This window comes from Crocodylus porosus, unplaced genomic scaffold (assembly GCF_001723895.1).
Source record: "Crocodylus porosus isolate Cpor-Errol unplaced genomic scaffold, CroPor_comp1, whole genome shotgun sequence".
NCBI classification, from domain to species: Eukaryota; Metazoa; Chordata; order Crocodylia; family Crocodylidae; genus Crocodylus; species Crocodylus porosus.
Window position 1 is genome coordinate 29,410,895 of NW_017728948.1, and position 25,600 is coordinate 29,436,494.

A 25,600-nucleotide genomic window follows, 5' to 3' on the forward strand; every position below is an offset into this window, starting at 1 on the left:
ATCACCCGCCTGTCTTCTGGCGTGGATGCTTTGCCCCAAAGTTTGGTGTCATCGGCGAACTTGGCCAGTCCACTCCTAACTCCAATGTCCACATCGTTAATGAAGATGTTGAACAGTATGGGTCCCAGGACAGAGCCTTGAGGGACCCCACTGGTCACATGTCATATGTAGTTATCTAACTAAAACGGTATAATTCTTCTCTATCATGAAAACTTTGAAGTATCCAAGAAGTATTTAGCAAACGTTGTGCTTTTAAAATACTCTGCAACATTAGGCTGGTCTTTCTGATTTTTCTGTTGGCTTTTTACCTAGTTGCCCTGTTCCTTCTTTTAAAAATAGTGTCAAACATTTCTCTCCACAACAGTTCCTTTATAAAGATGATGCCAGCCAGGGGACCTTTTAGAACCAAATAGATATTTGAGTTGTCCGTTTCCTGGGTACTAGTGTCCACTAATTGGCATAGACATAACCTGGCCAAGATGCAACTTAATAACTTTCAATTCCCTTTTTGTTTGCAATCAACTTTCTGCATTTTTCCTCAATTTTTTTTGTATTTTTTAAGACAGTATTTTATAACATAGTACAAATAGCAGTATCATCTCCTTGTTGTTAACTTACATATTTGGAGCCAGATTTGGCTCTTGTTTAAATGCATAATGATGGTAGAAAGAAGACTTTCATTCTCTGCAGCCTGTGTAGCAGCAAGACTCTCTGTATTTTTCAATCCCTGTACTACAAGTAGCCCAGGTACTATCTGTTAGCAGCTCCTGGTCTAATAATGTAGCTTTTCTTGGGATAGTTTGTATTTATTCACATACTACACTCGCCTTTTCCCCAAAGATTATCTAATGAAAATTGGGTTGCATCTTCAATGAGGACACTGGTTTCTGCAGGGGCTGTGGCAAGATTCCTCTGCTCACTCTCATTCCCCCTCCCCTTGGTATCTGCCAACATCTGAGAATCTACCTTTCTCTCCGATCCTGCTGAATTAAGGTTTTTGCATTCTCAGTTGCATACGTTTAAGCTATGGCTATCAAAGTAAATCCTGTATCTCTTTCAGTAGCAGCATCTCCAAGCTGGGGGGTGGGGGGGGTTGACTGAAGGAAAGACTCTGCCCCTGCTCCACGTGCCTGGAGTGACACGTAAGATATTACTCACTCCCTCACCCTTTTTCTCAAGGAAAAATCTTTTTCTTAGTTCAGCTTTTTCAAAACAATGTGCATGTCTTATTTGGGGATTTGTGCTATGTGAATAAATACGGTAGTCCATTGTTAAAGCCAACCTGACTAAAAAGTTGGCTTAAAGAAGCCTTGACCTACTTTCTTACCTAAATATCTAAGCATCTGTCTTAAGTTGTTTTTGAAGATCACTTCTCTGGTGTGCTTGTCTCAATGGTTTGTTTCTCCTGCCACATAGGTAGGCTGCATCAGGGCTTGAATTCCATCAGCTCTTGTACCGATAGTTCAGGAGTGCTGGTAGTCTAAAATAAATGTGTTAGTTCACAAGTGCTACACAGCTTGCTGCTGCTTCTGCTTCCAGCTAACACTTTTCAGTACAAAATTCCCACAAGAAGACTTGGAATTTTATATTTCAGAATGCACCTTCTTGTGGCAGCAATCTAGTATCCTGGGGATAAAATACCTGTTCTGCCAGGATTCCCATTATCTTTGTCCACTTTCATTTTAGAAAAAAAATTGGGACTGCAAGTTTTTAAAAACGGTAACAGAAGTCTTTTTATTGTAGTTTTTTAAAGAACTGCTATGATTTCTTCTGATATACTGTTCTGTTAAACAGAAGAGAAGAAAGCAACTGATCAAACTCGTGTTAATGAAGATGATAAACAAAATGCAACTACAAAGATGAAATCTACCAGAGGCAAGACGAATAGAGGTATGCGCTAACTTCAGGTTTTGGTAGCTTATTATCTATTACTTTATTCAGGGCTGCCCAAGTTAGGTTGTGGGATTCATGCTGTGGGGCCTGCAGCAGTGTGGCCCATGGGCCATAGGTCATGTCTGTCCCAGTTCTGTCCCCACCCTTGCACCATGCACACAGGCACTCCTTGTCCCCCTCCACTGTACCAAACACATCAGTGCTACTTCCCCCTCCACCACCATCACCGCGTGCATGGACACAGGTGCCCCAGCCTCACTTTCAGCTCCCAGGGCACAAACTCCTCATGTGCATGGCACTAATGCCCCATGCCATAGGCTTTCCAGGCACCGTGGCTGTTCCATTCTGCTTCCTCCCACCTGAAGGATGGGGAGCCTGGAGTCAAAAGTGGCTCCTACTTCTGCTGCAGCCAGTGAGTGGGGGAGCATCAGGTGGGTGGATTCTGATAGCTGCAAATTAATCTCTTGTAGGCTGTACATGGCTTGTGGGCTGTCTCTTGGCCAGCCTTCCTTTAAATGAAAAAATATAGATTTTTTTTTAAAGCTTGTATGCAGTGTAGTTCTTTGACATGTTTTAAATTCTCAGGGTGGTAGGGTTTTAGTTCAAGTTTGAGCAGCTGTGATTTTACCATTCATTTTCCAGTAGTCTAATATTGTAATATGACATCACCTTCCTGGTGTCATCAATGGTGTTACTTCTTAGAATATGGTAGTTGCCTGCAGGAGCATCACTGTTTTAATGAAGACGTTTGAAATCCAGTTTACAAACTTGAATGACGCTAGAGACTTCCCACATTGAGTTTATTTTTCTCAATAAAGCATTCTGTACATTTTAAGCAAGATGTTTTCTCTAAATGGTTAACTAACCCAGGATAAAGCAGTGCTACATTCTCTGTGATAGTGGCTCTGGAAATTGGAACTGTGGCTTATAAGAAGTTTCTGCTTGTGCTTGACAGTTCTGTACTAATTCATAATAACAGTGTCAAGTATATCACGTTGTTTGTTACTGCGAGGTAAATCCTATCACTGGGCACTGAACATCACATTTCTGAATGAAAAAGAAGGTGTTTAAAAACTTGAGAAATTAATTTGAGCCTCTCCATGTGGAGTCTACTTGTACTGTGAATATGCATCTTCTGTAAAGGAGTTTGACTGTTTTCATCAACAGTGCCAGGTAGCAGTCACATGTGCAGCCTGCAGGCATGACCTCCCTCCAGGGGGCACGAATGGAACTTCTCATGCCACTTGCATCCTCCTGACTTGGACCTGGAAGAACTTGTCTATACCACCCTTGTGTCAGTGTTGGCAGCACTTGTCACAAGCATGCCTCAGCCAGTATCTTCTGCTCTGAGCTTGTTCGGAGCTTGATTTGTTTGCAGATATCCACATGCTTAGCTTAGGTAAATTAGTTTAATCCCAGGGGAGCTGCACTGGCTAGATTCTCTAGTTCTAAGTTACCCCCTTCTTGTGGTGGGGTAATTTTTTAAAATGGAATCCTAAGTGTCTTTGGGGGGCAACCATATCAGGTGCACAGCTTGTAAGCCATTTGAGAGATGCATGCAAATATCTTGGTCGTCTAGGCCAGGAGTGTTCAACCTCCAGCCCATGGGCCAGTTCTGACCTGCAGTGCTGTCATCTGGCCCACCTGGCTTCTCATAGGTCTGGAAATTTGGAGGTGGGACTGGCACCACCGCTCCTCGGATGCCAGATCTCTAGATCGTGCCCCTGTGCACTGGATCCGGTTCCCCATCCAGTGTGCAGGCCTGGGCAGGTTGGTGCTGGGCCTCGGTGCTCAATCCCAGCATAGAGGGCTTTGAAAAGGTGGTGCTGGGCCCAAGGGCCCGATCCCACTGTGCAGTGGAGTAGGGGTGGGGTGGGCTGGGCTCCCTGGATCCAATATCAGCAAGCAGGGCAGGGAAGGGTGGTGCTGGACCCACAAGGCCTGTTCCAGGCTCTGAACCATTCATCTGAGCACCGCAGATCTAGACTGAAGCTTCATCTGGTGGAGAAGCTCATGGGGGCAACACTAGGTTCATCAATACATGAGCATAAAGCTTCAGCCTCGCCCTCAAAAACAGCAAACAGCTCCTCCCCCCCCCAAGATCCCCATCTGTAAGCAATGCAATGACCCCTAGGGTTTAGGGGGCCAACAAGAATTCAGTCATTCTGCATCTCTGGTTGTGCAGATTGGTACTTCTAGGACTGCTTCATCCCACTTCACGATAGTGTCTCTTAATATAGTGCAGAGGTGTTGAACTTGGCTGGTGCCGTGGCCTGGCTTCACACAGGGCAGAGGCTGGGTAGGTGGCCGCAGGCCTACCAAGGGCTGTCTTGCAGCCCTGGCTTGCCCCTCTGCTGCCAAGCACCGTGTCCGCTGGCACCACAAGGCCCTAGATTTCGTGGCTGACCACTCCCACTTTATGTTGTGAGTAGACCTTGACTGACTGACTTAACCTGAAATATTGGCATTGAAAAAAGTAGGTGAGGTAAAGTGAAAAGTTGCTAGTCATTCAAAGCTATGGAGTTGTTTTGAATATAAGGAACAGTGTAGTTTTGCTGGTAACTTTCGCTTCTGTTTTAGGACGAAGAAAAGTAACTACAGAAGCCGTGAATAAAAGAGGAAGAAATAAAGCTATAGAGTTTGACAGTGAAAGGTAAGTTTATACATGAATTGCTAAAGTATATAGCTTAAATTGAAAAATCACAAGTAGGCTTTGGACAAATAAAAACTTTCCACTGGTGTAATCAATGTTAAGCTAGAAAAAAAATAGCAGACATGATGCAGAACCTATAACCTGGGATAGCTTTGTCCTATCTGATGGAGGATTCCCCTGAAAGTATCAGGGATAAGAACCCAGTGTAATTTTAATTGGTTTGTATTTTGTCTGTCCATTTTCATCCATGTTTTATCTGTCCATTTGCTAAAGGCAGATGGGCTGTTACCTGCCTCCTATGCCCCCTGGTAGTGAGTTAGAATAATAGCTGGTTACTGTATGAGTATCCCCCAGTAGTTGCACATTTATCTGTTTCTGGTCCTGACATCATTTATATTATTTTTGCATATTGGCATGAAATAAATGACTGAGTTCAGCACCTTAGTAAATTGATATGTTTTCAGAAATTGGCATTTGGCAATAAACTAAACACAATGCAGGTATAAATGGCATTCCAGCATGTTAATTTCCTTGGAACTTTACTGTCTGTGGGCGTGTGATCAAACAGATGCCCCATTAACTTCAATGTGATCCTGAGCAGACATTTGCATTTGCTTGAATACTTTGTTTACTCTTATGTACCCTCGTGGTAAGATGACAACTTTTACATATATTTTGCAACTATCAACATTTGGTTAATCCTCTAGTGATTGTGATGTTTTTGGACTGATATGCAGCTGTTCAGAAATATTAAGCTGTATGCAGAGCAGCATCTTCTTATTCTTTAAAAACAATACCATCTTATTTTGTGTTTTCAAAGCTGTATATTTTATTACATTTAAATTTACTTACAATTTTGTTTGTGGCCCTCTTAAATATGTTAGTGGGGACGAAGTTCCAGAACCAGTTTCAGTGCCAAGTTCAAGGCCATCCAGACGAGCAAAAACAGCAGCAATTGAAAAAACAAGGATGAATCTTACAGGACTTATTAATGAAGCAGCAGATGAGTGAAGAACAAGGGAGAAGAGTTCCTTTAATAAACTCTTGTAGCTCTTTATAATGGACTTCCAAAAATAAGCTGTTTTGCTTTAAATCCTGTTTTTTACTCTTTGTATATTTTAACTGTTTTTAAATTCTGAAGCTCCCACTAACTTTAAACTACTTTTTAATTTTGACAGTCATTCCAAAGTTACAAGAATGATTTTGTTTGCATAATAAAAGTGTAAAATTTTACTAAAACCCGGTTTCTGATTTTACCTTTAAAAAAGAAAAGTGCCTTTACACTTTTCATTTGAAAGGTTCTGTTACTGTGAAATAGCAGTAGTGCTTTCCATATTCAAAGCTCACTGTTGTGTTTCTGGCTATGTTAATACCGCACAGGTAGCAAGCTATAAATTGTGATGGGTTTTCCCGAATTAGTACATCTTAATGTGTCTATTTTTATTATTTATGGGCTTGTTTATTTTCTAGATGTGAATAGAGGAGACCTGGTTGTTTTATTATGGAAATATGGGATAAATCGGGTGGGCAAAGTACAGCCTGTGACTAGTCAGCGTGCTAAGGGATTCTGTCTGGCCCATATGTTGGGTCCCTTGGCCTCACCTGGCATGGGGGCAGTCCGGGCTGTGGAGCATGCGTCTGGGCACGCAGAGGGCATGAGTGGTATGGCATCCAGACTTGCTTCCTGGCAGCCCCCTGAGGTGGTGGTTTACCTTGCCCAGCTGCTGCTGCCCATGTCTCCGTTGCTGCCACCACCCTGGCCCCACTGCTCAGTCACCTCAGTCTGTCTGCCCTGCACCCATTGCTGGGGGCATTGGATGGAGTGAATGGGTAGGCAGGTGGGGTCTCTATGGAGACTGGCCTGGGCTATGTGGGCAGGGCATGCTGAGCTGGGCAGATGGGACGGTGCTATGGGTGGGTGGGGCTGGGATCATGGGCCTGGATAGGAATTTTTGCACTCCCTGTGCTCTGCTCTGTTGGGTCGGCCCCCGCCACACCTTTGCTGGCTCATAACAGCTCAAAGTAACTCTTAAAATTGCCTTCAAGCCCAAATAATTGCCCACCCTGGCATAAATGGATATTAATTCTGGTCAATCTTTCCTGTAGACGCAGATATCTTTTTTATTATGTACAATATTAAAATACAAGGCCAGTTCCTTTTCTGCCCATTAAGTGTCATAGTGTGATTTTCAGGTATTTGACCAGAGTTTAAAAAATAAAAACTGATGACACATTAGAAGGGTGGGTAGTTGTCCTCACTGCTTTTTGTGACTTGGGTTTAAAGCTAAGAAACCTTCAAGAACTTGAACGGTGTTAAATAACCCTAAATGTAATCCTAAATGCTTAGTGGGGGAAGAGCGGGGGAGGGGAGCTCAATGTCTTAATTTTCATGTCATTATCTAGAATCAATATTGTATTGGTTTAAAAAAATCACTGTGGTTCTCCCTCTGCATATCTTATATGGGTACCTAAAAACAATTAAAAAACCCCAATTCTTTGATGTATTATTGACTTGTCAGACCCGATATTGTCACACTTCCACTGAAATCTAAAATATTCTTTTAAGTTTACAGTTACTAATTAATCTTCAGGAAAAGTCCAGTGGTCTTATGTAGAAATTGCAAACCTTGTTACCTTGTTATCCTGTTTCAGGCAAAGCCTCATTGTTCTTGCTGCTCAAAAAAGTAGAGATTCACTGACATATCAGTGCCATATGAGATCACTGATTAAAAGGAAAATGAATGTTATTGGCTACTGGCTTTTTTGGCCAGTGTACCTGATAATTTATCAATAAATATGTGTCTTATGGCTGGGGCCCCAGAGGCAATGTGTATGCGCAGAGCCACATGCATGTGGCTGGGAATGCAGGCAGGCAGTGTGGAAGCAGCACCATGCAGGTAAGTCTGTAAAGGGGAAGGGGCGTGGGGGGGGCAGATTGAGGACCCCAGGATGAGGCAGAGTGGGCTGGGGGTGCTGCCCAGCTAGGGCAGTGAATCGGACCCAGGGCAGGGAGCAGAACAGCTGTGGGTGGCTCATCCAGGGAGGTGCGGGGTGGGGGAGGGTGTGGAAAAGAGAGTGCAGCTCCCTGCTGCGCGCACCCTTGGGGGAAGCATGGGGGGGGCATGTCCATCCCTGGATTTGTGCGAGGCATGCTGTCCACCTTGCTGCCTTTGCCCCAGGAGCCATGTGCTGGGCATGCACCACTTGCTGGTCCAGCAGTGGTGGCGGCAGTGAGTTGTGCCTCTTGCTGCTAGGTGAGCAGGGGATGTGCAGCTCCTGGGGCAAAGGCAGCAGGGCAAAGAGCCTTGAGCCCGCAGCGAACAGCCTTCAACTGCCCTTGCCTTGCATGGCTCTGGTTAGAAGTGTCCCTGCAGCTAAAAGTGGTGGCATGCTCAAACTAAAGCTCATTTGACAAGCTTTAGATCAAGCGCCCCTGCCATCTTTAAGCACCAGGATGCTGATCCCATGGACGAGGCACCCATGGCTCTGTTGCACTCCCTGCCCTGGGGTCCCATTCACCACCCTGGCTGGGCAATGCCCCCTGACCCACCCCCTCCCTCACTGTGGGGGCCTTGATCTGCACCACCTTCCCTCCACACATCTGCAGGGCGCTGCTCTCCACACTGCCCGGCTGCATTCCTGTAAGTCGCTTATCTGATCTGTATTGGTCAGTATCCCTGGTAAAGGATTAGCTACTGGTATTGGCCAAGAAAATCTTTTTTGGTCCACCCCTACAAGCAAGTGATCCCAAATATGTCTAAATAACTTAATTGTGATCTACACTTCTATAAACTTATCAAATAATCTCTGGGTTTTACTCTTTAAAGTACAGGCAATCCCCGCTTAGCACTTAACTGGTTCCTGAAAAAAACGAGCGTTAAGCAAAACGGAAAGTATTTGATGATCGAAGACTGCAAGTGTTTTTAATGACCCAAGATGGCAACCACGAGTATTATAACAAAACTTGCTGAGCGCTAAGTGGAATTGGGTATCGATGGAAAATGACTGTTATAGTGAAATAGCGCCAAGTGACAGCGTTAAGCGGGGGTTGCCTGTATTGTAACAATTGCTTAGAGTATCTTGATTTGTAGTACATTGATACTGCTGATGGCAAGGTTGCTGATTTCACTGTGAAGTACGTATTTTGTGTGTTTAAAAAAAAAAATTTCTGTAGGGCTGTTTCCTGATTTTCCTGCTGCTCAAATTGAGAAGTTATAGTACATCCTCGAAAGTCTGAATGGGATGAAAGGTCATAATCTTTCTCTATAGCAAACAGTTTGCTATGAACATAAGAGTGCTTTGCTCTCTATGCTGGTAGACTCCACATCAGGTGTGTCCTGACAGAGCCCTTCATAGACCCTGAGGTTGGCGCAGGTACCCGGTGGCAGAGCCATTCAGGTGTTTGGTACAGATCTCAAGACCTGAATTCAAGGGGAACCACAGTCAAACCAGATGTAAATAGGCACCTGGACACACAAGCTGTGGAGCTGGAAGTGGCTGGGGACAGTGCCAGCCATGCTCTGATTTAAATGCTTGTCAGGTATCTGCTCGTTAGGGGTGTGGCCCCATGTCCACTTGCGATGGTTGTCAGTCACTGGAATGCTGTGACGTATTAGTTGCTTTGTTGGATAATCCTCACCAAAACTGGAGCAACTTTGCAATGCCATGTAGCATTTGTTCATGTTTTTAACTGCACTCAGTGTAGTTAAATTAAGTTGAATGTGTGACATGATGCTAGATCAGTCCTGCCCAACCTTGTCACCCTTCAGCCAGATGGGCAGTACCAGGCTGGCCTGTGAGCTGGATCGAGCTGGGGGCGGGGGTGGCAATCCAGCGTCTGGTGCTGGCCTGGCTGGAACCCAAGGGACTCAGCTGCATGGGAACAACTTCACTGAGGCTGTATCCATGTGAGGCCTGGAAATTTAGGTGGATAACAGGAGCCTGTAGCCTGGATCCAGCCCATAAGCCAGGGGTTGAATACCTCTATCCTAGATCGAGAGCTACACGTTTCTCTTGGTAACAAGGCTCTGCTATGATATCTCTGTATTCTGTAATCTATTCTGTGCGGTCTGACATCTGAGTGGTTTAATACCTCTCAGGAATCTCTTGAGGCTGTGAATTCTTATAAAAATGTGGCTGAAATGTTTCAAGTACTGACCTGTAGCAGTGACTAACTAAATCCCATGAGAAAAGACTACATCTTAGCAACTTTGGTCTTCATAAAGATCCAGATCTGGCCTGCTGGCCAGAGGTTGAATTTAGATTATAAGTAAAGTAAATTCAGGTGCATTTGTAAACATACTTCTCAGACAGCGATGTAAGCTGTTTTTCCAGGTATTTGACACTTGAGTCTCAGGAAGTAACAGATGATGAACTTAGTGAATTAAGAAACCTTCAGCTCTGCCTATAGTAAAGGAAGAAGTGAAGTAGGTTCCTCTTTAAGTACCAGTACTGGATTCTTGAATTAATGTACGCATACCTTTTATAAGGTATTTTGTATAAACATAGCTGAAGCTGATTTACCCTTGGACTGGAGGTAGTAAAGCACTGGAAAGATTTACTCCTACACAAATGTATGATTTTGAAAAATACAATGAATTTCTAAAATGCAATAAAACCAAGACAGTGGAAAAGAGTTTACATCCATTTTAATTCCTGACAGGCATAAATTCATAGAAACAAAGGGCAAAAAATAGACCACTGCAGTAGAAACCTCCAAAAGTGCAGATACAGGTATGTTGAACAACAATCTTTCAAGAGATTTCTTTTACGCGGGTGGCCTTTTGTTTAGACTCTACAGTTTTGAAACACTGGCACACAAAAGTTCATAGGCTAAATGGGGCAGGGAAAAACCAAAAGAAACCTTCCTCAAAAAATGAAAACTTACTACATCATCTGAAGCCGTGTTTACATTTCCAACATTTATGGAGGACCTTTAGGTGCCTTTTGCCATCTCTTACTGCTTTCCTTTGAGGTAGTCAGTCTCCCCATTTTGAAGAAGTGATAGGAAGCTTGATCACCATAAGCCTTGACACAGTTAAGTGACTGATGTCATATACATAAAATATATTAACTTTTGTGCACAAAAATAAAATTGGGCAATTGAAAGGACATAGAAAAATCACAATACTATTAAAAGGGAAACATCTGATTCTGACAGAAGATTTGTACTGCAAAATTCCATGATGGTCAGATGCAAAACCTCATGTAAAAAAAAAAAAAATACAAAGAGTACATCAAAATGGATAATGCTAGTGATTAATATAAAGCCAAATCACACAAGATCATTTCAAGATCAATGTAACAAATGCTAATTATTCAGCAGAATAAATCAAGAACAATGTACAAAACAATAGTGCAAGAAGAGCTGCAATCTATTTGTTCTCATCACTTTTGAGATTTTGGTTAAAAACTTTACAGCTGGCGAGAGAGGCTGCTGCAAAACTCAGATTCCACTGGGTGGGCTGATTAAGGCACATCTTTATGGACTTCAAAGGTTGGTTGGCTGCATTCACATCTAATAAATTCTTCTTCTCCAAGACTTTCACTTGTAGCGTGCTGCGGGGAAGGGAAGGAGTTCAAAGAACATTAGTCCATCTTATTTCTAAAGCAGGCAAATATCAACATGAAGAAAGGCATTTTTGTTAGAGTAAACACATTATTTCTGCAGTAGCCTCTACAGGGATTGGACTCCCTTAGTGTGCACACTTAGGCAGATTCCGGGTTTGTCTTGGCTGCGGAGTTAACTTTAGTCATAACTCAAGTCCCGCTGACATGTACAGCTGGTGTTAGTGCAACTTGTCAGCAGCTTCAAAAATCAGCTTGTGTGTTAATTTGCAGTGAGGAAAGTGTTAACTTTGCAGTGAAAAAAGCCTCAGTTCCTGTTCCAAGGAACATATTAGAAAAGACTATTTCACTTATTGCTAAATTGATCAAGGTTCTTCTCTTTACAACAGCCACAGTCTGGCTGGATAATGCTCATTTAGAAAAATAAAATCAGGAAAACACAATTTGCACACAGAAAAAGGGCTTTATTTTACTTACTGAAATCAGTAGGGAATATACAGTTTGATGGGAAAAACCTTTTCACTGCCAGGAAAAGCATTATAATTGCATACATTCAAAAGCCAGAAGTGAAATAGTTTGAATTTTGTCTTGATAATTTCTAGAAAATACTTCATTTCAGGTCTTCCTAAACCTGCTCTCTGTCAAAGGGAAATCTCTTGGTTCCCTACTAGTCCCTGGTGTTCAAGGGGGGATTCTCAGATGTCCAGGTCTAGTTTCAGTTTCGCAACACTGAGAATAAAAAAACCACAGGTGAGTCAAGAATTCCAACTTCTGCTTTATGGTGAGAAACTAAATTTGCTGTAAGAAAAAAGGGAAGGAGCCGACTGCTCGTCATCTATAAATACCTACACACACAGACTTGTGATAGTAAAGTGTGTTTTTAAATTGGCAGGTGAGCATGAGTTCCAAGGGCAAGAAGCTGCAGCCAAGCAAATTCAGACGGGAAAGACGGTGCACATCTGCTTAATTTCCATCACTGACATGCAAACTCACCTAGACACCATGGCTGAGCAATCACTTAAAGGTACTAAATTAGGACCTTAGCTGTCTAACATCTGCTCTAGCTCAGCCACAAAACTTCAACTTCATGAGGAACCATTGGACCAGAATGGCAGCTCCTAACCTTAAAAAAAAAAATCTACGAATGAGTCTATTTTGAAATGGATCTGAACCTTTCTGTTTGCTGGAGATTGGTGGAATAGCTAAACACCTGGAGGAAGCCCTTGAACAGCATCTGCCTTTTCAGGGTGATGGCATTGTTTTCCTGCAGAGTAACAGCCATGGAAGCTCTGGCTTACACCCACAAGTCCCAACCTCAGGCGGGATGTTTTCCTTCAGTAGCACTTGGGGATGGATCTGCCTTGCTTATACACCTGTGTACTCTGGCCCAAAAGGATGACATTTATTTATTCATGCCTCCAAGTATATGTCTCCATTGCTGCTGCTGCTCCTTCTGGTCTTTTGCCTTTCCTTTCATCCCAATCCCAGGAAGTTCTGCTGTTTGGGAGGGGAGAAAGGTTTCATGCAGGTTTGAACTAAGCAGCACTTGGAAAAGAAAGAACTTAGACCAATGGGCAGCTCACCTGAATTTACAGCCTGGGCACAGGTGGACCTGTGCTCACCGGTGTTGGCAACAGATGACAGGTTAGGCTTGTCACTACTCTACTCTAATCCATAAAACTGAAATTTGCAGCATTGGGCCTGTCTACACATGCACTTGATCTGACCTAAGTTTACTTCGGTGTAAGCCACTCTTTTGGCAGGTGTCTACATGTGGCAATTAGGGAAAAGATTTACTGCTCTTTGCATCAAGTTTTCTGCATCCCTGCAATAGGCCCCTGCTGCCACCAGATACAGCACAAGGCTCCTGCTGGGTGCTAGTGGAGAGCCCTGGCCCAGGAGACGGCTTTCTCTTGGCCCTGGGTGGATGTGGGGGGGCTGCCTGCTACTAAGGTGGGGACAAATGTCCCCCTATTCCAGTACCAGGGAGCTCCTGGCCTTGGCTCCCTGATCAGGGGCAGGGGACTTGGAAAGAGTTGCAGGGGAGGGGCAAGTCCTAGCCCCCTGCCCCAATCTGCTGGTGGGGCAGCTAGAAGCTAGCTTGCTGCTCGAGCAGTCAATTGGGCACAGGGCTGGAGCCTGTCCCTGACCAGGACAGTTCCCAGCCTGTTGTGCACCAGGCGGGGGCTGGGCAGCTTGTTTCCCACTCAACTCCGTGAGCCCAGAACTGGTGGGGAACAGACTGGGGAGCTTGTTCCCCGCCCAGCTCCATGAGTGCAAGGCTAAGAGGGGGACAAGCTCCCCAGCCTGTTCCTCCCCCCAGCTCCACACTCATGAAGCTGGATAGGGAACAGGCTCCCCTACCCCCACCAGCAGGGAGCTCTGGGCGCTGGCTCCGCAACCACTGGCTGGTGCTGGAAGATCTTTATCTCCCAGCACTGGCTCTGTGACCGCAGGGTCTCCCAGTGCCAGCCCTGTGGGTACAGAGCCAGTGCTAGGAGATAAGTCTCCCTGCCCCTGCTCCCCATCACGATCTTGGAGTAAGGGGCTTGAAGCTCCCTGCTGCCAGGGCAGAGGGACATAGTCCCTGCCTGGGTTCCTGTGGCAGAGACCATCCCGGCAGCAGACAGCTCCCGGGGACAGGCAACTGTCTCCTACCCCCTGGTGGCCAGCTGACTGGGAACAGATGCCAATGCTACTATGCTACCAATGCTACCATGCAGTTACTAATCTCAAGTAAATTTGCTACTTGCATTTGCAGGTAGCAAATTTACTCAGGATTAAGGAGGTTTACTGTGTAGTAAGCATGTGCACTTGTAGATGCATGCGCTTACTTCACATAAGCTATGCTAATGTGCAGTTAAGTATCTCGTGCAGACGTGCCCATTATGTAGAAAGAGGGGATTGGAGCAGATTTGAAAGTAGTGGCTTTTCCTTCCCTTGCTGCTCTCCACCAACAGCAATGTCCATGCCCAAGTCTGAAACTCCAGTGTCAGGGATTAAAACTGTATTGTGCACCAGGCCTGTTCAGTGTTACTGGACTATAGGGTAAAATTTCACCTTTCTATAATGATCATTCACATGGTGCAAGAAGATAAGAAGCCTGCTGGACTGCATGAGGCCTGTTTTCAAAGAGGTATAACATTTCCAAACCAAAGTTGTTTTTCAGACTACTACTTACTACTAGTCTGTCCTTTTCCATTTTAAAGAAATTCTTTAGCTTTTCTCCCATCATGTTTATAATGCCTTGTCATAGAAAAACAGGACTGGAAGGGACTTCCTGGATCATGAAGTCCAATCCCCTGCATTTGCAAGCAACTGCTAATCTAAGGACTCCCCATAAGCACCACCATACATGACTTACCTGTGTCATAGAGGTGGAAATGAAAGTGACCATAAAATGGGAATTCCTATTAACAATGGAAGTCCCCACTGTTACCTCCTAGTCCAAACTTCTAACCCAGCTAGACTCATACCCAACCCAAATTCCTGCACAACTGTTCTAAAGCAGTGTTTCTTTATCAAACTTATTTTCACATTTCAACACCTGAGAAATGACCAAATTGATTTTGTATCTATGTGAGCTAATTATGTTATTTCTTTAGAGTGCAGGTGTTGCCTATATTTCTGTCTTTTCAAATTCCTGTTTCATACATGAAGCTTTAGGACAATACTTGAACTTTAGGACAAAGCCCTGCTTTTAATTAATGGAATAATGTAGCCCTGATTACAACTGGTTAGCTTAACCAGTTATTATTTTTTTTTTTTTATCAATCAAGCTCTCAAATCTTATGATTGAAAAAGCTTATGATTGATAGAAATGTATATCTCCATTAATAAATAAATATATGTGTGTATACATGTGTATACACACACACACACACATATATACACACATATTTATTAATGGTGATACATACATACATATATATATATATGTATATATATTTCTATCAATCATAAGCTTTTTCAATCGTAAGATTGATAAAAAATAACTGGTTAAGCTAACCAGTTGTAACCAGGGCTACAAGACCGTAGTATTTTGTGTGGGTTTCTGTTAATTAAGAAGCAAGAATTATAATTAGTTTTTTTTACAAATTCAGCAGCAGTTAATAGCTGCTGTATCATGATCTTATTGCTATGAAAGCACTCATGATGCTTTTAAAAAAAATGCAACATTAAGAAGCAGAATCAGGAAACTATACATTCCCCCCTCACCCTTCCTCCTCCTCTTCTCCCCCCCCACCAAAAAAAATAAAAAGATAAAGCAGCAGCCTAGGCAAATCTTTGAGGGGAAACAGGTTTCTTTTGGAAACCTGTGGAAAGAAATGGCTTCAAGGTTTACATTTTTTTTGATTGTCAGCCAGAACATATTTCTTTTTCCCTGTTTCTCTCATGTATCAGTGCATTTCTTAGTCCTCTTTGCAGTAAGTGATAGTTTTTGTAGGTATTTAAATAGGACAAAAGTTTAAAAACAACCATAGTTATTTAAGAAACATTTATTTTAAGTTTTTTTTAAAGGATGCAATTTATAATGCACATAAGAGAAGAAATCTTCTATAAAACCTGTTGTGATTGCTTGGCAGGTTTTACAGCACAGTTATTTTTTTCCCAAACAAAGCTAAGTATGTACATTCTGGTGTTCACGCATTAAACAAATGTTTTCTAAGTAACAGATGTATGTGTACAATTTCTAATGTCTACAACTGTTCTGCTTAATACTTCCACACAGACATCCTTTGGCTGGGAAGAGCAGAGCTGCAGATTACACCATGATCCTAAGGCTGGACCTCATTCTCTCCCCCACTCCATCTGAGAGTCGGTGGCTGGGCTGGGTATGAAATCTGAGATTCCCATCTCCATAGCATCATTCCCTCCTCTGCCTGGTGCCCTCTCTACAAGCTGTTCCACCTTAGCAGGTAGAAAGGGGTTGAATGGGTGCCAGCCTTCAACTCCATGGGAGAGAGCAAAAGACAGCTAGTATTAATTTATTTGCTCTTTCCATTGATGTTATGACAATTGTCTAGGGAGAGAGCAGTCACCCAGCAGCTTTGCCAAAAGCCAGGAGGTGGGAGGAGCCAGTGCAAAAGTACAGGTCTTCAGTACAGATAACTCTAACCCCCACTGAATGCCTAAGATCTGTGGCTTCTATGGTCCAAACACTTTGACAGATCCATAGCTGAGCTGCCGAAATCTTGTTCTGCAAAGAGGATGTTTTAAAGGAAGCTCTGTAAGTGAACTCTTGTCTTTTATTTCCAATGCAAGAACGCCCTGGGAAAGGGAGGATATGGCTCATTGACAACAATGTCATGTAAACAGTGTGAAACTGCAGTCTCCCTTAACCAAGATGGAACATTTTGCCTTACAGCAAAACAAACAGCAACTTGCTAAATTTGATCTATCACCTACAGAAAGGCTTTACATCTCTAGTTCTGAAACAGTCTGCTTAATGACAGCAATGATTTCTCAGTTTCATGTTCATTCACAGTATTACATATTTATCAGGGACTATGTGGCATGCATTCATCTTGAAAATACATGGCTTTTGAAGTTAGGTTTGGGTACTTCCATGCAGTGGCATTTGAATTGGGGTCATGGAGTATTCAACAGCTCTGCTTGCAAATCCACCCACCAAAGACAGTCCAACAGGATTAAGAGGCCCTATGAAAAAAAAGTGAGCAATTAAACATGGGATTTAATAAATATTCAGAATATCTGACTGACTAATGTACAGCATCTGGCACAAAAAATAGAAATAATTCAAACTGTTCTCCCTGCTTTACAACTGCACAAGGGCAAACCAGTCCTACCCTTCCCTTGTCCTGTACTAATTTCATTGCTATCTAGATTGTTAGGAACATAATCCAACTATTTCAATTAAGAGATTTCATGTTTTTAGAGTCCAAACTCACTAGGTTGTGCTCACTTTTGCCACTGCTTGCAATAAATGTAATGAAAAAGCTATTGTGGCAATAAGACAGTTCCTACGGTTTTCTATGATCTACAGAACAGAAACAACCATTTAAAAGACTCTAAAGGTTAAATTGTGTTTTTCTGCCTTCAAGACCCAAGCAAAACATCATGGCATTGCCCTGTCCAAGGCGCAGACATTCAGAGTCAAGTTGGCCTCCTGGTTTTCCTCTTAGCTCCATGTGTGTTTTGAAGTAGGTGGGAATAGACTCCTTAGCTCTGTGCGCATGTCTGAAGGTTTGTGGGAGCGGACCATGTGAAAGAAAGAAAATGCCTCGTGTTTATATGAAGGAAGTACTTCCTCTTAAGCCAGCACAAAGGGCAGAGCCGAAACTCCACCCTTTCTGGCCCATATCCAGGGGGACATACAGCAGACATAATGTCTTCCTTTGCATGGCTGGCCTGGGTATTCTGTACAAAGGAAGAGGGCTGGACTGAACGTTTCCTCTGCAGTGCACAAACTAGACTTGGCCACAACCTCTTTCTCAAACAAAACCATCTATTAATATGACTACAAGGGGATAATTTGATAACACGAGGATAATCTGAACTACTAGGTAGAAGACAGATACTAATAACAACCCTCCTATTATTTCTCAAAAAAATACCAGGTGTCTGTGTTGCTCAACCACATATCCTGTCAGTTAAGACAGGACTATTGATGGGCGTTAGAGAAAGTCCTATTGGTTGATGGACAACAATGGAGGGACTTGAATGTGGCTAGTTAAATCTGCAAATTTGTTGAAAAGAAATAGGATATGTCCCCAACCAAGAGTATAGCTCCTGACCACTAATAACAGTAGGAAGCATATTGTTTTGGAAGGATTAATTCTGGTATACTGTAACAGAGGGGTGGGTAAAATGTGGCCCACGGGCTGGATGCGGCCCACCAGGCCAGTCTATCTGGCCCGCGGGGCCCCTAAAAATTTAGAAAATTAGTATTTATCTGCCCTTGGCTGCCTGTCATGTGGCTCTCAATGGCTTGCTAAAACTCAGTAAGCGGCCCTCTGCCCAAAATAGTTGCCCGCCCCTGCTGTAACAGGAAGGCAACCAAAAACTTCATGCTTCTTAGGTATCAAAAATTTAAACTGTTAATTTTCTTATCTAATTGCAATTACTGGACCATTTAATTTTTCTGAAATTGTTCCAATATTTTAGTAATAAGTTATAAAACCCCAAACACTGTCGTTGTAATAGCAGTAAGCAGAACCAACACTATAACAACTGATAGGCTATGCAAAACTACAAGAACACAATGCTTTCAAAAGCCTTCATTTTCTATTGGTTTTTGAACTACATTCTTCAGAAAAAAGAAAAAGCGGTCCCTACTGAAACTACAGGATTTTATTTTAAAAGCCTATCTTCTGGATAGTTGGAGTCAACAAAACTCTTCTATGTACATAGTAGTAGACAAACTCAATACAAAGATACAATCTTTTCTGGTCATTTTTTCAGAGGGGTGCCTGACCTTTAAGCTGTACTATTACAGTAGGTGTTTTGGGACATCAGCCTTGCCTGCTGAGTACTGATTTAGGACCACATACCTCCATTTTCAGTTATCACTTCCTTTACTTCTCTTGTCCCTGTCTTAGCCTACACTGCCAAGTGAAAAGTTTTCAAATGGTATAATTACCACTGAGTCATTAAATCCATTTCCCTAACCTTCACACATATACACATCAAAGACAGCTGCTACTGATACACTTTTATGGATGGATGGTCTTAATTCTTCCCAGTTCAGCATCAACTTATAATCTTTAACTGAAGCTCCTTTTTCAACAACAATGTAAAAATGACTTTTGACATGCAGCATTGATCAGAGGCTCTTAAAGAGGCAGCTTAGTAATATTGGACCTAATGTCACACATCTAGAATTCCACTCCTGGAATCCTAGATCATAGGGAGAATTACCATGGACAAAAATTTTACAGCCTTTTTTTTAAATAAAAAGATAACAGAAGATGAAACATAAATGGTTAAAAACTAATGGTAACTGCAGGCAACTCACTATCTCTTCCTAATATGGATTAGTCAAATGATGCCTGTAAATTGTAATTAAAGAATTCTAAGCAGCATTGTATACAATGCAGGGTGGGCCATTATTTTGGGCGGAGGGCCACTTACTGAGTTTTGGCAAGCCATTGAGAGCCACATGACAGGCAGCCGGGGCAGATAAATATTAATTTTCTAAATTTTTTAGGGGCCCTGTGGGCCAGATAGACTGGCTTGGCAGCCGCATCCAGCCCACGGGCTGCATTTTGCCCACCCCTGTGGTACAGAGATTTAAAATCCCTTTGTTGGAACAGAAAACACCTATGAGAGACACTGTCTGTGCTTTAATTACATTGTCAAACAACCTATCAATATAATGTGCTGCTTTTCAGAAGCATGACAGGAATTGTAACTCTAGGTGGGTACAGATCTGGGAGGGAGAACAGGGAAGAGGTTTTCTAAAAGATGTATAAAAACTTTAACAACACTCAAGACAAAAGAAAAAAGGAGAAACCCAAGTTAGAGGCAAAAGTAAATGGAGACAATGAGATGTACTGAATGGTCAGAGACTGACCTCCAACAAAGCTATTGTTGGGAAGAAATGTCAGAAAAAAACTGATGAGAGAGGGATTCATAGACTGAAAGGGGCTGGAAGGGACCTTGTAGATAAGGGGTAGGCAATGTTTTTTGGCCAGAGTGCTGAAAAAACCACATTGTCTACCTTGGAAGGTGCCAGAAGAACAAAATGAGGAGGTGGGGGAGGGGGGATGGCAGGATGCACTGCATATTAGTATATTTAATAATCATAAATTCTGCCTTTGTTGTTGTGTGTTCCTTGGGAAGGAACAAGGTTTGGGTTCCTTTTTGTTGTGCAGCTCTCTCCACCCCACTGCTTTCTTACCCGCAAGTTGCAGTGAGAGGGAGAGAGAAAAAAAAGAGCGAAATAAGATAAAGAGGAGAGAGAGAGAGAGAGAGAGAGAGAGAAAGGAGAGCAGAGAGAGAACCAGACACATATACACACACAAATCCAGAACCAGATATGCGTGCACACACAGAACCAGATGTGAAGGTGCAGAGCCAGGCTGCTGGGGCCATCGGACAAAGTCAGATCCATCAATGCCCTGGGCCTGCCAGAGCCCCTGCGCTTCCCTGGGGAGTCAGCCCCTGGGCTGCAGCATGGCCAGCCAAGGCCTGAGCCCAGAGCCTGCCCATCAGCCCAACCACCCACCCACTCCACACAGCTAAGGCCCTAAGCTGGCAGAACCATTCAGGACATCTAAACTGTTATTCCCAGAGGCTGGGAGAGCACACAATGGCACATCACCACCGCAGTCGCTCCACCCTGGTGCCAAGGCAGCAGGCATGTGGGGGGAGGGGGGCATCAAGGAGTGTTTTCCCTAAGGAAAGCAAACCAGACTGGCTCTGGACTGACAGTGCTGCATATGTGTAACACCCCACTGGGTCCAGGGCACTGCTCTGTGCAGCAGGGGAGGGGAGAGCTGGGCTGGAGCCAGGGGAGTCTGTCCTTGACCTTGAAGGGACTGAGGCAGTAAGCCAGAGCCTCATCATGGGCTCCTGGGGCATGACCCCCTGCAGATCCTGGCCCCAGAGAACAAATCCCACCCTCACTCTAAGCTGCAATGCACAGAGGCACAGGACACTGGGGGACTTGCCCATGGCCATGCAGGATGGGAATGGCAGAGCTGAGGCCACTGGTCTAGGGTCCCAGAAGCAGACTGGAACAGCCCCAGGTTGCATTGTCCCTGAGCAGCAGCTATATGGCTCTGCCCAGCATCTCTGAGAGCTCAGGTCCGGAGGAGGGAAGCTCATTCTTTCCAAAGACGATGTCCAGAGGCCAGATCACCTCAGATACAGATCCCAGCAAACCCCAGTTCTCTGGAGGGGCTGGATCTGGATCTCCGGAGTGCCTAAGCTGCTCAAAACCTTGAAACCATGCCCCTGCCCCAGCCTCACAGCTGTGAGCCCTGAGGCTCTGGGACTGCAACTGACAAAATAAGCTCAGAAATAGATTCATAGACATTAGGGCTGGAAGGGACCTCGGAAGATCATCGAGTCCAGCCCCCTGCCCCAGGAGCAGGAAGTCAGCAGGGATCATAGGATCCCAGCAAGACATACATCCAAACGTGTCTGGAAAGCATTCAATGTAGGTGCTTGAACCACCTCCGGCGGCAGTCTATTCCTGACCTCGGGAGCTCGGATGGTAAAGAAGTTCCTCCTATGTCCAGCCTGAAACCGTAATGGAGGAGTCTGTGACCATTAGACCTTGCCATCCCTTGGGGCGCTCTGGTGAACAGACGTTCCCCCAGATCCTGGTGAGAACCCCTGATAAACTTATAAGTGGCCATCAGATCACCCCTGAGCCTGTGCTCTTCCAGGCTGAGTCTCATGGCTCTCAGCCTTTCATCATAAGGTCTGTTTTCCTGACCTCTGATCATGTGTGTGGCTCTCCTCTGCACTCCTCAAGCTTCTCCACATCCTTTTTGAATTGTGGAGCCCAAAACTGGAAGCAGTACTCCAGCTGTGGCCTCACCAAGGCCAAGTACAACAGAAGAATGACACCCTGGGATTTACTTGAGAAGCATCTATGGATGCAAGCCAGCATTTGCTCGCTTTACTAGCTGCAGCATCACGTTGAAGGCTCATGTTCATTTTGTGGTCAATCATGACCCCCAAGTACTTTTTGTCTGTAGTGCTAACCAGCGTAGCACTGTCGAGCCTATAAGCATGCTGCAGGTTTTTCCTCCCAAGGTGGAGAACCTTGCATTTTTTGGTGTTGAACATCATCAGGTTCTCGTCCGCCTATTTCCTGAGCCTGTCAAGATCTGCCTGGATCGCCCTTCTGTCCTCAAGTGTGGATGCTTTACCCCAGAGTTTGGTGTCATCAGTGAACTTCACCAGTCCAGTTCCGACACCAATGTCTACATCATTAATTAAGATGTTAAATAGTACAGGCCCTAAGACAGAGCCTTGAGGAACCCCACTGGCCACATCACACCATGATGATTGAATTCTGTCAACCACCACCCTTTGGGTCTTATTGCAGAGCCAACTCCCCAGCCAGTGGATTGTGGTGAGGCCAAGGCCGCAGTTGACCAGTTTTGCCAAAAGGTAATCATGGGATACCAGATCAAAGGCTTTTTTAACGTCAAGATATATGACATCAATCTCTTCCTTGTCAAGGTGACAGGTCACCTGGTCGTAAAAGGAAATGAAATTGGTAAAGCAAGACCTACCCGCAACAAACCCGTGCAGGCTATCCCTCAGGATGTTGCCGTTAGCCAGTCTGTTAAGGACGGCTTCTTTGATAATCTTTTCCAAGACCTTCCCCAGGACAGAGATCAGGCTGATGGGCCTGTAGTTTGCCGAATCTACTTTTCTTCCTTTCTTGAAGATAGATAGGCACCACACTGGCCTTCTTCCAATCTTCAGGCACTTCACCAGATTGCTAGGAGTTCTCTAAGACCCGTGCCAGGGGCTGGGGTATGATGCTAGCCAGCTCCTTGAGTACCCTTGGGTGTAAACTGTCAGGGCCACAGCTCTGGCATCAGCTCCATGCTGGCAGTGACTTCATGCACACCTCAGGGCAGACAGCAGGGCCCGGCACAGCTGTTTGCAGCCTCCTGGCTGCAGCCAGCCCTGGCTTTCTGTAGCTGCTGCCATTCATGGAGCCCAGGCTGCTTGCAGCAGGGCTTGCAGCCTCCCAGCCGCCTGCTGGGAGCAGCCCAGCCTCTGTGGCTGCCAGCAGCTACCCAGAGCTAGGGCTGACTGTGGTGTGCTCAGCAAAATGGCCCTGCATGCCATGCTTGGCACTCGTGTTGGGGGTTGCCAACCCCTGTTGTAGATCATCAGGTCAAGCCCCGATGCACTAGGCAGGAAAGAGAACTGGGGTCATGTGACCCCAGTGAGATGACAGTCCAGTCTGCTTTTGAAGATTTCCAGGGTAGGTGATTGCACCACCTCTGGAGGGAGTTTATTCCACAATCCGGACACCCTAATTGTGAAAAAGCTTTTCCTAGTGTTAAACCTGAAATGGTCTTCCAGGAGTTTGTGGACATTACTCCTGGTTTTCCCTAAGGGTAAGTTGTTCACCGAGCCCTTGACGTATTCTCCTGACATAGCGGTAAGCTGCTACCAAGTCCCCTCTCAGCCTTCTCTTTTTTAGGCTGAAGAGACCCAAGTCCCTCAGCCTTTCCTTGTATAGCTTCCATTGCAAGTCTCTGATCATACGGGTGGCTCTTCTCTGGACTCTCTCAAGCTTTTCCACCTCCTCGTTGAAGTACGGCACCCAGAACTGGGCACAGTACTCGAGCTGCGGTCTCACCAGTGCTGAGTAAAGTGGAAGAAACACTTCCTTGGTTTTATCTGAGATGCATTGGCTGATGCATGCCAGAGCATTGTTTACCCTGCTGGCTATAACATCACACTAATGGCTCATGTTCATACTATAGTCTATTATTACCCCTAGGTCTCTTTCAGTCATGGTGCTGGTCAGTTTGGCGCCACCCAGCATGTATGTTGTGGCTTGTTGGTCCCCAGATGGAGAACTTTACACTTCTCAGCTGAACTTCATCTGGTTCCGATCTGCCCAACTTGCCAGCCTGTCTAGGTCCACCTGTATCTGCAGCCTATTTTCAAACGTGACCATGCTTCCCCCATAACTTGGTGTCTTCCACAAACTAGCTTAAATTAGCTTAGAAATAATTTTTGTCTTTGTAATATAATGGAGTGACTTTGGCTAGAATGGGAGAAGGCAAAGAAAGACAGGAATGTGGCTTAAGGAGATACAATGAGATTAGAAGGAAGTTTGCTGGTATTAGTGGCAGAGGAGCCTATCAGAAAGACATCATTACTTATTTGTAGCTGTTTTCTGAATTTGGAAGAGTTTAGAAAACAGACTGAGAAGAGTGCCTGGACTTGGTGAGATAGCACAGTGGGAAAGGGCAATCAAGTGTGAAGTGAAGTGGAGCTGACGATGGAGACTAACATAAGAAATGAAGATCAGACAAGGGGCTGAACATTGCCAAAGGATACAGAAAGGGATGTTGAGCCTAAGCTGAAGTAAGCAGCAATAGTGTAGATGGGCTAATGACCAAAATCAAGTACTTGGGATAAAATAAGGAACTGAGCAGTGCTTACTGAAGTTGAGAATGACAAAAGGACCAAGCCAGTCTGCCGATATCTGATAATCTGATTAGAAACAAAGAAAAAGAAATGGCAGGTGGAACAAATTATAAAAACTGAAAATCACTGAGGATTACAACTGTCCACTGAGATGAGAGAAAAATTGGGAAAGAAGTTTCTGAAGAATGTATTAAGCACCATCAAGGCATTACATTTTGACCAATTAAAAGACAAATGATACTTAATTTCTAGTTTTGTTAGATGAATGAAAAAGTGTGTAGTACATTATAACAAATTCTTCTGGTAGAGAAGGGATTAGACTTAATATTCTAAGAAGTGTTGTCCATTGACGAACAGTAAAATGACATCATCTACCTATCTTCTCTTTACACCCTAATACTGCACTGTCAAGCATTACATACATGCATCATGACAACGGAGAAGATACTTATCCTGGATTACAGTCTTTCATGGAAAAGGGATTTTCCCTTTTGTAACAGTCTATTGGGGATAGCTTAGGTAGGTGGATGTCCTTAGGTTCATTTTAATTTGACAGAACCTTTAACTTGGGTTCCAGAGGCAACTGTTGTCCCTCTTCCCTTCAGAAATTATTACTTAAAAAATTCTAAAACCATTTTTTTGTAGCCACGTAAAAAATGGTAGATGTCATCATTGATAAATATGGTAGCACACAAATGTGGTATGATTTTAATATCGTTCTTGATTTCAATAAGCCTAATAGTGTTATGTGCTATAAGGTGATTGAGGGTCCTCAGTTCCCATTAATGGCACAGATACAGGCCCTGATTCTGTAGTGCAGAGCCTGCATGCAAACTGCTTTATAGATTTCAGAGATTGCATAGACATTAGGGTCAGAAGGGACCTCAAGAGATCATCTGGTCCAGCCCCCTGTCCAAGGGCAGGAAGTCAGCTGGGGTCAGAGGACCCCAGCAAGATAATCATCCAAGTGTCCATGCTGCTCAGACTCTAACTGAAGCTTTGGGGAATCCATATATACACACTGTGCATCACTGCAGAAGCAGGCCTTAATTAGAACTGGAGGTGCTCAACAGCTTGTGGTGCTCAATATTTAATATTGTAAAAGACTACAAGTCTTTATTTTCATGTGAGCTACGAGAAGAGAGCCTGGCATATAAAACTGCAGTTCTAAAATATTCTTGCCAACGTATTTGCATTAAATTACTATTCAGTTATAATTTCAAAATTGATAAATTAAGAAATATACAAAAAAAAATACTATTAATAAAACCACCACACCTTTACCTCTGTTTTAACAGAACTGCATTAAGGTCAGATGAATTAGTGCAGTTTTGTAGTATGCGTGGGGGGGATAAACATGACAGAGAGGTTTCTTAAAAATAT

General features: G+C 43.9%; 2 protein-coding genes across 9 annotated transcripts in view; one reads left to right on the forward strand and one right to left on the reverse strand.

The window, feature by feature from the left end:
• Positions 1 to 5,785, forward strand: part of NCAPG (non-SMC condensin I complex subunit G) — a 44,589-nt gene extending 38,804 nt beyond the window's left edge. For 3 of the 4 annotated variants that reach the window (XM_019553286.1, XM_019553288.1, XM_019553289.1), the window contains 3 exons: positions 1,795 to 1,890; positions 4,474 to 4,546; positions 5,401 to 5,785. In XM_019553286.1, the coding sequence (XP_019408831.1) occupies positions 1,795 to 1,890; positions 4,474 to 4,546; positions 5,401 to 5,557 (326 nt within the window). In that variant the 3' untranslated portion in view covers positions 5,558 to 5,785. The remainder of the gene's footprint in view (positions 1 to 1,794; positions 1,891 to 4,473; positions 4,547 to 5,400) is intronic. The other variant, XM_019553287.1, reaches the window with a different exon arrangement.
• Positions 5,786 to 10,177: 4,392 nt separating this feature from the next.
• The window catches only part of LCORL (ligand dependent nuclear receptor corepressor like), a 171,330-nt gene continuing 155,907 nt past the window's right edge, over positions 10,178 to 25,600 (reverse strand). For 3 of the 5 annotated variants that reach the window (XM_019552855.1, XM_019552857.1, XM_019552859.1), the window contains one exon: positions 15,632 to 16,774. In XM_019552855.1, coding sequence (XP_019408400.1) covers positions 16,665 to 16,774 — 110 coding nt within the window. In that variant the 3' untranslated portion in view covers positions 15,632 to 16,664. Of the gene's footprint in view, positions 11,105 to 15,631; positions 16,775 to 25,600 lie in introns of those variants that run through there. The other 2 variants (XM_019552861.1, XM_019552856.1) reach the window with 2 other exon arrangements.